General features: G+C 36.4%; 1 protein-coding gene across 1 annotated transcript in view; it reads left to right on the top strand.

Moving 5' to 3' along the window:
• Positions 1-12197, top strand: part of SLC26A7 (solute carrier family 26 member 7) — a gene marked incomplete at its 5' end in the record, with an annotated part of 173125 nt that overhangs the window by 119692 nt on the left and 41236 nt on the right. Inside the window, 2 exons of the mRNA XM_019632655.1 lie at positions 1189-1284; positions 10699-10805. Coding sequence (XP_019488200.1) covers positions 1189-1284; positions 10699-10805 — 203 coding nt within the window. The remainder of the gene's footprint in view (positions 1-1188; positions 1285-10698; positions 10806-12197) is intronic.

The raw sequence follows: 12197 nt of genomic DNA, 5'->3' as shown, positions 1-12197 counted from the left end.
ATGTGGTGTAACTAATAGATGAATGGAGAAGTGGAACAAGACCATATTTGAATGGGGAGGAATGGGCGGGTGCCATGGCTATTTTCTAATTCTTAGGCTCTTGTGTAAAAATACCAAAGTGGGGTTAGATTTATTCTGTTCTCATTTGGACGGTGGAAGTAGGCAATCTTTGTTATAAGAAATAGACTTTGGAAGAATTTTATCAGAGTTTGGGCAGTTAGAAAATGTGTGCTGGGCAAGAGTAGGGAACAAAATATATCTTGCCACCTTTGTCACATCTTTATACAAAGTGACTCAGAACATTAGTATCAATGGTTCACCTTACCTTTCATAAGCCTGAGGCACCAAAGTTATGCAGGTAAGATTCTGGCCTTCAGAGAGCCAGAGACAGTTTCAGTCTTTTCTTGTTCTAATTCTTCATTCATGTAGTGAGATTCAATACTCTCCACTGGAAGATCTTTCAATAAACAAGTTCAGTTTTCATGAGTTGTAGATATCTTCACGTGAAACCATATAATTGATACATAAGGCAATTATAAAGAAATACATGATGTAAATATTCAATATTTGCAACAAATTTCAAACAAATGGCAGTAAATAATTATTATAAAGTTAAGAGGACATACAACATTATAACACTTTGCCCTTATTATTCATTATTTTTTTTCCTTCTTTCTAATTTTTTAGAATTACATAAATTTAACCCTGTGATTTTCTAGAATTTATATTGTATTCCTAAAGCAACAAAGAAGCAAGACAAACAAATAAAGAAACAAAAACTCATAGACAAAGATAACAGTTAAGCGGTTACCAGAGGGTAAGGGGGAGGGAGGGTGGTAGAAGAGGGTAAAGGATGTCAAATATATGGTGATGGGAGGGGAACTGATTCCGGGTGGTGAACACAATGCACTATATAGATGATGTGTTATAGAATTGCACACTTGAAACCTATGTAGTTTTATTGACCATTGTCACTCCAATAAATTTTAATAAAATAAATTATATTCCTAAAGTACAGCAATGGGTTAGTTCTGAGAAAAATAAATATTATTTTAGTCTTCTAAATGGTGATTACTTTTCTCTAGTAGGTAATTCAAAAGCAAAGAAAGAAATAAAAATACCTTTGTTCTTTTAAATTAAATTAAAACCTTTATCTTGCTTCTTCATCAACTTATTTCTTATTTGTAGTGTGTTCTTGCAAGTATTATTGTCGTGGGACTGAAGGGAATGCTAATACAGTTTCGGGATTTAAAAAAATATTGGAATGTGGATAAAATCAATTGGGTAAGTAGAAATTTGACCTAATATTTTCTTCTTTGGTTTAAACATGTTACAAAATAAATTTTAATACTTTTATTTGCAGAAAATAGTTTTAGCCATTTAAGACTTGCACACTTTACAAATTACCATTTAATTTTTCAAAATCTTCATAAAAGAATTAAAATATAAAATGTCTTTATAAGAAGCAGACATCAAATTTTGTCAAGTTTTGATTGATGAATTGAGAACTTTTAAAGAAATGCTAACTAACATGAGTGGATTGGGGTTCCTAATTTCTATTATGAATTGATTTTGGCAGTGAAGCTTTTTATGGAAGTACAGACTAATAGAAATGTGACCATTTATAACATGTATGAAAAACCAGCATTAATTGCTAAGATATGCATGCCACATTAATATACAGTGAACATCTTAATAGTGACCATATTCATTTTAAATACAAAATGTCTCATGAATTATGTTATTAGGTTAATTAAGAGGATAATTATGTTGAAAAGATATGGTCAGCACACATTAAATTATACTGAACAATAATAAAGTGTGGCTTCTAACAGAAACATTTAACATACTTATTGTAGAGAAATGTATCTATGTAAGAACATCCAGAATTATTTCCATCTCCAATATGGGTGAAATATTTCATGAGTACTCTCTGTTCAGCTCTATTATTGCATTTATCATATTGAAATGCATTTATCTATGTCCTTCAAATTTTTTGCTCTCACAGAATTTGGGGAAATCTTTATGCTGGTGCCTGCTTTCATTATACTCCTTGTAAGACTCAATATTACTGAGCTCCTACCAAAGTATAATGTTGGGTGCCATGGGTAATGAAAGATGAATAAAGAACTACTGGCCCTTTCTAGATATTTATGTTTGTACAGGAAGCAGACACAAAAACACTAGCTTAATATGCAAGGCATACTACAACATGACCTAGAAGCAAAAGTACAAATTTAATACTGAGGAAAAATAAGGGCTGAGGCATTTAATTTGGATTGGGTTAGTATGAAAGACTCTCACAGCAGAACTGAAATATAAACTGAATCTTCAAGGAACAGTACTTCGTAAGCAGGCCAAGAGGCCATAATTAACCAGGCTAATGGAGAATGGTGATGTTTAAAAGGTGATATATCTGAGCTATCACATGGAAAAAGGTGCAAACTTAATTAACAAGGTATTTGATAATCCTATGATAAAGATATTTCTAAGAAACTCAATCACTTAAGAGGGAGCATATACATATTTGAAGTAGAGAGATGTTATAAGAGATTTCTTACAGGAAATTATGGGTAGAGCATACAGAGTTAGGGTGAGAGTAGGAAGAGAGAGGGTTGGAAAAGTTAAGAATGGTTTGGACTGGAAAAGGCTATTCATGTCCTACAAAAAAGAATAAATTTCATTTTGAAGGCAGTGAGACATCACTGAAACGGGAAATAAGGATAAGATTTATGTGTTAGGAAGGTAACAAGTAAATTGAAGAGGATGGATCAAACTGATGAAGTATGGAAGGAGCAATTGGATCACTGCTTTAGAAATTCAGGCAAACAAATGAGGAAGGCTTGAACCAAAACTGAGTCTATGAGGTCCAAGAGAAGGGAACAGATTTAAGAAATATACTAAAAAACATTACATTAGTTATTCCTCACCACAAATTCATCATAAAAAGTGCAGCAGTCTAAATGACTTCTAAGTTTTCAGTTAGGAATATCACTAAAGAAAGATGATGTCATTCATTGAGTTATAGAACATAGAATATTGTTTAAATGCATTTAGTGGTTACCTTGAGTCTTTTTTTATACAGGTTCTCATTCCTGAGTTATTTATTTCCATTCATCTATTTGTTTTCTGTATGTCATCACCAAGTAGTTTTCCAAGAAAACTCATGTGGTTTATATTTCCTGAGCTATTGTAAGGCGAAAATATTTACCTGTTTTCCTTTTATACTTGGCATTATCTTCAGTCTTTGAAAGTTAAGGCAGAGAAATCACATGTTGACATGATATTTTTATTATTTTATATTGTTTTTCTAAAGGGATGCTCAATGAGGTTCTTTCTTGCCCATGAAGTTTGGTAATATTATCAGAATATTTTTTTGGTTGAATATCCAGTATCAAATTTCTGTGAAAGTGACATATCCTTTCGACCTCAGAATCAAGAGTTATATACAAAATTGCTTCTAATATATCTTTGAATATTTTTTAAATCTATATGAAGTTCTGACAAATAAGTTCGAGACCTCATCCTAGAAAAAGTGCTACATACCTCATTGCTGAATATCACTATGATCACCTTCGAAGTACTCCCCTTGGAAAGCTGTGCACTGATGCCAGCACCTAGTCCATCCTTCAGGGCAAAAATGACCTGAACTTTTCACCAACATTTCATGCCTCTTGCATCACAACAATGCACCACATCACATGGCATGGTCTGTGAGGGAGTTTTTAACCAGCAAATAAATAACTGTATTGGAACACCCTTTCTACTCACCTGACCTGACCTTTTTCTTTCTTTTTCTTCTTCTTTTTAAATTGGGGAATTGGGGGAGGGAAACAGTGTTGGGGAATTGGAGAAGAGGACCAGCCAAGTTGTTGTTCTTAAATCTTAGTTGTGGATGGCACAGGTTGCCATCTGGCTGCCCATCAGTAGCTTTTGGCCTATAAGCTCAAGGTGCTGTGTTCAATCTTGGTTGTGGGTAGGTGGGCATAGCCTCCATCCCATGTGGGAGTCAAACCAGCAGACTTGTTGTTAAGAGTGCACACTCTATCCACTGAGTCATCCAGGTTGCAGCTCAGCTCAAGATGCCAAGTTCAGTCTTAGTTGTGGGTGGGCATAGCCACCAACTCATGCGGGAGTGAAACCGGAAGCTTTGTTGTTAAGAGCACATGCTCTGTCCACTGAGCCATTCGGGTGGCAGCTCAGCTCAAGATGTCGAGTTCAGTCGTAGTTGCGGGCAGGCATAGCCCATCACTGAACAGGCAGTCTTATTGTTAAAAGCATGTGCTCTCACCAGCTGAGCCATCCTGCCACCCTTTGGCAGCTCAGTGGCAGCTCAGTGGCAGTTCAGCTCAGCCACAGCATCACTGGCCCATGTGGGAATAGAACTGGTGTCCCTGTTGCTCAGAGCTCACGCTCTTAGCCAATGATTAACCAACTAAGCCACTCTGCCGGTCCCAATGATTTCTTTATTTACCCAAAGACAAAGGAAATATTTAAAAAATATATATTTTGATGACATTCAGGACATCAAGGACAATATGATGACAGCTTTGATGGCCATTCCAGAAAAAGAGTTCCAAAATTGCTTTGAAAGGTAGACTAGGTGCTGACATCAATGTATAGCTTCCCAAGGGGAGTACTTTAAAGGTGACTGTAGTGATATTCAGCAATGAGTTATGGAGCACTTTTTCTAGGATGAGTTCGTGAAGTTCATTATCATACCTCATATTTTGTACAATACTTAGGGGTTGTGACCATGATCTTGTTTCACTGAAGCTGGATTTTCCTCCCTATATATTCATTTTTATTTTATTATTAGTTTCAGGTGTATAAAACAACATAGTGATTATGCATTTATATACCTCACAAAGTGATAACCCTAATAAGTCTATTACCCATCTGACACTGTACATAGTTATTACAATATTATTGACTATATTCCCTATGCTGTACTTTATATCCCATCATATGCTCTTCATCACTTTGAATATTTCCTGTCAGTCCCTTCTGTCCTGAAAAATTTCTGTTGAGGAATCAGCTGATAGTATTATGGGAGCTCCCTTGTAGGTTACTGGTTGTCTTTCTGTTGGTGCTTTTAGGATTTTCTCTTTGTTTTCAACATTTACCATTTTAATTATAATGTGTCTTGGTGTGGGCCTGGATGGGTTCATCTTGTTTGGGCCTCTTTGTACTTCTTGTGCTTGTATGTCTATTTCCTTCAACGGGTTAGGGAATTTTTCAGTCATTATTTCTCTAATAGGTTCTGGATCTTTTTCTTCCTTTCTTCTCCTTCTCATACTCTTATGATGTGAAAGTTGTTATGCTTGTTGTTTTCCCAAGGGTTTTCTTAGACCATCTTTGTTTTTTTTTATTCATTTTTCTTTTTGTTATTCCAATTAGGTGTTTTCTGCTACCTTGTCCTCTAAATCACTGATTCAATCATATGCTTCATCTAATCTGCTGTTGATTCCTTCTAGTGTATTCTTCATTTCAGTTATTGTATTCTTTATTTCTGACTGGTTCTTTTTTTTATGGTTTCTATTTCCTTCTTTATGCTTACTATATCTTTGTTAAAGTTCTCACTAAGTTCTTTAAGCATTTTTATGACCAGTGGTTTAAACTCTGTCTTTGGTAGGTTGGTTTCCTTCATTTCATTTAGGTTTTTTTTCTGGTGTTTTCTCCTGTTCTTTTATTTGGGTCATGTTCCTTTGTTTTCTCATTCTGGCTGCTTCCCTGCCTTTGCTTCTATGTATTAGGTAGATCTTCTATGTTTCTCAGTCTTTGCCAGGTGGCCTTATGTAATATGTGTCCTGTTTGGTTCAGTGGCACAGTTTTCTGATCAGCTGTACCTGTGTTCCAGGAGTGTCCCTTGTGTGTATTCTCCTGTTTCATGTGAGCCTTGATTGCTTTTGTTGTGGGTGGGATTGACTTTGAGGCTGACTGGCTACACCCGAAGTGTATGGGATGTTGTGTGGTGGCTAACCCCTTAGTGGGGAATTCACCTCAGCAGGCTCTTGTGCCTGTTGAGAACACCCTTTGGGTGTTCTGCTTGTGGAACTAATTGGGCAATACTCTGGTGTGGTCTGAAACTAGCCTCTAGATATGTTACTGCTAGTGTCTCTTTGGAGGGGCTCCCATTTAAGCCAATTTCAGCCTTGCCTGTGACAGGCCTGCAGCTACTTGGTAGAAAATACAAAGATAAATGCTGTTGGTTGCTGCTTTTGGTGAACCTGGAGGCATGTAGAAGTGGCCTTGCTGTGAACCAAGGCTGGTGGCCATCAGTATTGGGCCTGGGGAAGCTTAGCAAAAATCCCAGGCCCTCCCAGGCCTGTTGCCACCTGCCAGCTGCCCGTAAAGGTTAGCCACTGAAAGAGCTTCCTTAGGTGCATGGTTTGGCCTCGTTGACCAGGTGTTGAGAGTGACCCCAGTTATGCAGCACTAGATGGGAAGGTCCCAGAAAAACACACAGTGTGGGTGGTAGTTTTTACAAAGTTAATGTAGATTAAGGTCTTACACCAGTGCCAAGCCTGTAATCATCCCTCAAAATGCCCTGAGAACACCGCAGCCAGCCATTGCTCACCTCAGGACTGCAGATCCCCAAGGGCCATCCAAGAGAGACTACAGCTCCAACTGTGGCTGACTGCCCACCACTGAATGTTCCTCAGACTGCCATGGGCATTTGCTGCTGTGAAAGTCTTTCAAAGCTTGTGGGGCAGGGGTGGCAGCCCAAAAGCTGAGAGTGCCTCTGGTGATGCAGCACTAGCTGGGTGTAGCACGGACCCAAGGAGTCACCAGGGTGGTGCTCATGTGCGGTTTATGTCAGACCAATGCAGTCTTAGATTTGGCCCTTTTGGGGAGGGTTCAACACAGAAAAGATGGAGCCCTCCTGTAGGCTACAATTGAGGTGGTCTCCACATAGGGCCAATAGCGGCTGTTCCTCCTGAAACCTTACAACTCAATCTTTCCCTGTATTTCTTTGGCATCTCTTGAGTTGCTGCCCCTCTACTAGAGCACAGGTAAGTGTTTGCAAGCGAGTCTGTATGTGGGCTTTTTAAGAGGATGCCTGGGTTTTTAGCTGCCTTTCGTCTCACTGGGAAAGATGGACAGAGTTCACTCATTGATTTCTCCTGCCTGACATGGGGACTCCTTTTTCTGACACAGGACCTCTGGGCTGGGGAGCCTGGTGTGGGGTTGAGACCCATCCTTCTTAAGGGGGGGCCTCCACCACTGAGGTGTCTCTCCTGGTGCTCAAACACAACCTGTGAGTTTGGGATAAGTGTGTTTTACATCTATGCTTCTTTGATTAGTCTCAATGTGGCCTCTTCTTTTTATCCTTAGTTATAGGGGTCCTGTTCAGCTAGTGTTCACATGACTCTTGAGGTTGATTGTTCAATAATTTAGTTGTAATTTTATGTGATCCTGGAAAGCAGCAGGCATAGCATTTACTTATTCCATTATCTTGGACTTTAAACCCCTATATATTCATTTTTAAAAAATAATTTTTGGTAGATTTTTTAACAGAGGGGAGTGGAGTAACAATACATTTACTATACTGTCTAAATTTGATCTTTAAACCTATACCTTAGAAAGGTGATTCTGACGATAGTATGGAAAATGGTTTACAATGTTGATATCAAAAGCTGGTAGTTAAGTAGGAGGCTCTCAGAATAATCTAAGGGAGCAACAGTGAAGTGTGAACTAGAATACTATCAGTGAATTGAGAAAAGTTGTGGTTTGAGAATTTTTCCTTAATAATTGACAGAACTTGGTAAATGATTGGACAAGTAGATGAAAAAGTGGAAATAGCAACATAAGATTTCCGGGTTTCTGATTGTAGTGTCTTAAAGAATATTAGTGTTTTAACTAAAAGAGAACATTGGAGGAAGGACAGATTTGGGGCTGATATTAATGAGTTTGCATTTGGACATACTAAATTTGATGATATTTGGTAGACAGTTTGAAAAGTGGTTTAATTGCTCAGAATTAATAGTCTCCTACATGCAGGTGGTAGTGAAAAGTTGGGAGTAAATAGGCAGTATGGTGTGGGCAAAAAGTAAGGTTGAGGAAGGTGCCATGTATATAGCAGATGCATTAGGATTAAATGTGACATTGGGTTTAGTTTGACAATGACCTCTTACGATTGAAGTGGACAGGTATGCCTCTTCATTGTTAAGGAACTGATTTGAGCATAGCATTTATAGTGAGACTATTGCACTTCTGGATATTATTGACTTCTCTGGATAAAAGCTATATTACCCAGTAGACAGAATATGTCCAGATTACTCAATAAATAGAATAAACCTAAAATATGTAAATAAAATTACCAAAGGTGTGTGTTTGTGTGTGTGTGTGTATAAATTTGCAAGTTGAAAGTTTAAAAAGTTATGTAAGCAGTTATCACATGAGAAATCAGAAATTTTTATTTTAAAAAAATTTTTACAGTTTAATAATGATTCTACTTTGAGTTGTAGATCAAAACCCTCTTTGGAAATAAAGATCCAATATAGAAGTCTGACTCATTGACTCAGACTGAATTTGAGTAATTGAACAGTGGGGATAGAAGTCATATCTACAGAAATTTAATAATATGGATCAATCACCAAAATGGATAGGCTAACAGATGAATCAGGGAAAGGGGAAGTGATTGAGCACCTGCTAAATTGTGCTTTACACTGATATGTTTAATGTAAGGAGCAAGGGCTTATGTGTTCCCTACTTGAGGTCAACTTTGGGGTTAGCTTGTGTTTAGGAACTGTGAGTACAAAATAGGGAAGGTATCAAGTAGAAACACATAATGAAAAAAAATAGGGAACAAGAAGCTAACTAATTCCTTATAACTGTGACAACCAGCATTTGGATTTCTAGTGGAAATTGTTAGAAAATAGTTTTGGGACTTCTAACCAAATTTCTGGTCTGTGTTATTAATTTCCATTTGATATTTTTTTCAAAGCTATAAATGTAGCCCTGGGAAATAAGCATGGCTTACAATAAATGATATTGTGGGAGAGTAAATATGCTTTAAAAATAGAACCAGGTGATATCAAAAGTTTTAGTAGCTCTGAAGAATCATGGCCTCCAGGCTCTGTGGTTTTTAGAATGGCAGGGACCAGGATCCTCAGTTTTCTACACAATATTAAATTATGCTGGTTGACCAGGTGAAATTGGACTTAGAAAGATTTTGGAGAGGTCTTATTCTGCCACTCCCAGGCAGGTTAAGTCAGCATTAGGGGATGAAGGAGTACAGAGCAACCATGGTAAGTTGAAGTAATGATCAAATACTTGCAATCTTGGACCAGCTGAGTGGCTCAATTGGTTAGAGCACGAGCTCTGAACAACAGGGTTGCCGGTTCAATTCCCACATGGGCCAGTAAGCTGCACCTGAGCTGAGCTTCCATTGAGTTGGTGAGAGAACGTGCTCTTAACAACAAGGTTGCTGGTTTGACTCCTGCATTTGATGGTGGGCTGCACCCTCCCCCCACTCCGCAACTAGATTGAAAGTGGTGACTGGACTTGGAGCTGGGCTTGCGCCCATCACAACTAAGATTGAATGACAACAACTTGACTTGGAGCTGATGGGTCCTCAAAAAACACAATGTTCCCCTTCCACAATTCCCCAGCACCTTTCCTCTCCCCAAATCCCCTATAAAATCTTTTTTAAAAATTGCAATCTTATCTTGTATATAATGAAGTATATTGTAATACATTAGGAAAGAAAAAACATACTGTATACAAATAGATTAAAATGACTGTCTATCACTTGAATAGAGGAAAAACATGACAAGCTAAGGATGATGTAATAATGAGTACTAACAGCATTATATTTGCAGGTGATGGATCTTAACATGCGAACACTTAAACTATATTTTCTCTTTTATTCTGGAATGTTTGTTACTTTTATATCAAAAAGGAATTTTATGATAAAATCCCTCCATTTGCTTCCAAGGGCTTAGCTTTTGAAAATAGCCCATCATTAAGAACCACTCAAGCTCAGAGTAGATAAATAATATAAAGGAAAAGCATTTTAAGTAAAAAATGCCCTTTGGAAACATTTGTTTCAAACTTATGTGAAAAAAAACTATTCCCAAGAACTATTCCCAAGAGCTAAGTTGGTTCTGATTTTTTAACTTTCATAATTTTACTAGACGTGGCCTCTTGTAAAAAAAAATCATCATCATCTTTGTAGTAGCTGATCTAAAAGTGGCTTTGGTGATGTTAGATTCAATCATTTTAACATTAGGCTCATGTCTTATGTAGTAATAAACTACATTAGTTTTTTTAATAGAAATTTTGGAAAACATAATATTATTGGAAATGACCAAAAATCTGCAAACAATTGCTTATAATATTATTACATTAAATGAGAAAATTCTGGAAAATTATGATGTACTTTTGAACCATAAACATCAACCAACTATTTACAGATCTTAAAGTGTTTATTGGGGATTGAACTAAGGGTTGACAGTATCTAGAAATAAAAGAATGTGCCTTTTTCCTACCTCTACTGCTGAGAGTTTGATTTGTTTCTGTGTTACTGGTCTTCTGTTTATCAATTCTTAAATAATATATTCTCACTGAAGATTTGGTCACAGGAATGTTGTAGAATAAAATTTTGAAGAATTTAGCAATCATGAGAAAGAAGAGAATACCAAAAGACCCACATTTTCTGTGTTTTTCTTTGCTTGTTTGTTTCTCTTTCAGGGCATATGGGTCAGTACATATGTATTTACAATATGTTTTGCTGCCAATGTGGGACTGCTGTTTGGTGTTCTCTGTACCATAGCTATTGTGATTGGTCGCTTCCAAAGGTAAGATCTTATTTAAATACTTTGTTTATACTGACACAGCAGCAAAGAATATGGTGTTGCAAGTTACTTTTACTTCTGTGGAATATATAGTACTACAATCTTACGTTTTATTTGGTATTAGAGAATTGAAGATAAAAAAGGTTTTATCTACATATGATATAAAAAATGTTGGTCTTAATGAAGAGAAATATTTTGTCAGCATTATAAAATACAATATATAAAATCTATTAAAGTAAATAAATTAACCTCATTGCCATACACTGCATCACAGAGCTATTTTTCATTAAGTGAAGAGATACAGCATCCAATGAGATACAAACCATATAACAATGTAATCATTTGGAAAATTAAACAACTTGAGCAAATTTAGTTTTTCAAAAGTCATATTAGTCTATCAATGTACTTTTTCTAAATAATCTGTTTTTATCTCTTTACTGAACATCTGTGAATCATTCCCCTATTTTGACCAATTCTTATTCTGTTTTCCCAGTGTTCATCATCTGATAATAGTTTTACTTACTTCTCATCCTTTCATTGAAAGTCTTTGTTAAATAATATATTCTTTTAAGAATTTTCAATTTTACTTCTATAGAGTCTACCTTTATAGAATCTAACTATGTAGATTCATCATTATCTGGTCCTATCTTGCCATTGATTCCCTCTTTACTTCCTTCCCCCAAAACAATATTTTCTCAAATACTGTATATTTTATAACCTTCTCTCTTATAACTTTTCTTTGTAAATTCACCTCTTGTAGCTTGGATATATGGTAGCTAGAAGCCCAGATGAGGTAAATTACTTTTTTTTTCTTTTTAAAAAATTTATTTCTAGGATGCTTTAAAATTACCAAAGTAATACATACTTTTGTAGCATAATTTAACATTACCTGAGTGTATAAGGTAAGAAGCACAAATGTCTGGTCATAGCCGTTGTGCCTTCTACTCCCCACACCCCCAACTATTAACAATTTGGTATGTAGCCTTCTAGACTTTGTACTGTGTTTATGCAAACTTTACACACACACACACACACACACACACACTCACATACACATACACACATGCTATACATAGTCTTTTGGTTTGTTTTACAAAAATGGGATCATACTATAGATATTTCTTGCAACTTAATTAAAAAAATACTATTGGCTGATTTTTTTGAATGTTGACTATGTTCTGTGCACAACTTTTTTTATTAAATTATTTTTTATTATGAAATACACATTTTTTAGAATTAGTTTCAGCTGTACAACACAGTGCAATAGTTATACTTTTTACCCCTCGAAGTGAAAACACCCTTCCCACAATCCACTGCCCCATTTCCCCCAATATCATACATATCTATTACAAATCCCTTGACTCCACTCCCACACTATACTCCACGTCCCATGAC

This window comes from Hipposideros armiger, unplaced genomic scaffold (genome assembly GCF_001890085.2).
Source record: "Hipposideros armiger isolate ML-2016 unplaced genomic scaffold, ASM189008v1 scaffold_1156, whole genome shotgun sequence".
NCBI classification, from domain to species: domain Eukaryota; kingdom Metazoa; phylum Chordata; class Mammalia; order Chiroptera; family Hipposideridae; genus Hipposideros; species Hipposideros armiger.
The sequence above is the reverse complement of the archived record's forward strand: the minus strand, read 5'-3'. Positions and strand labels throughout refer to the sequence as shown.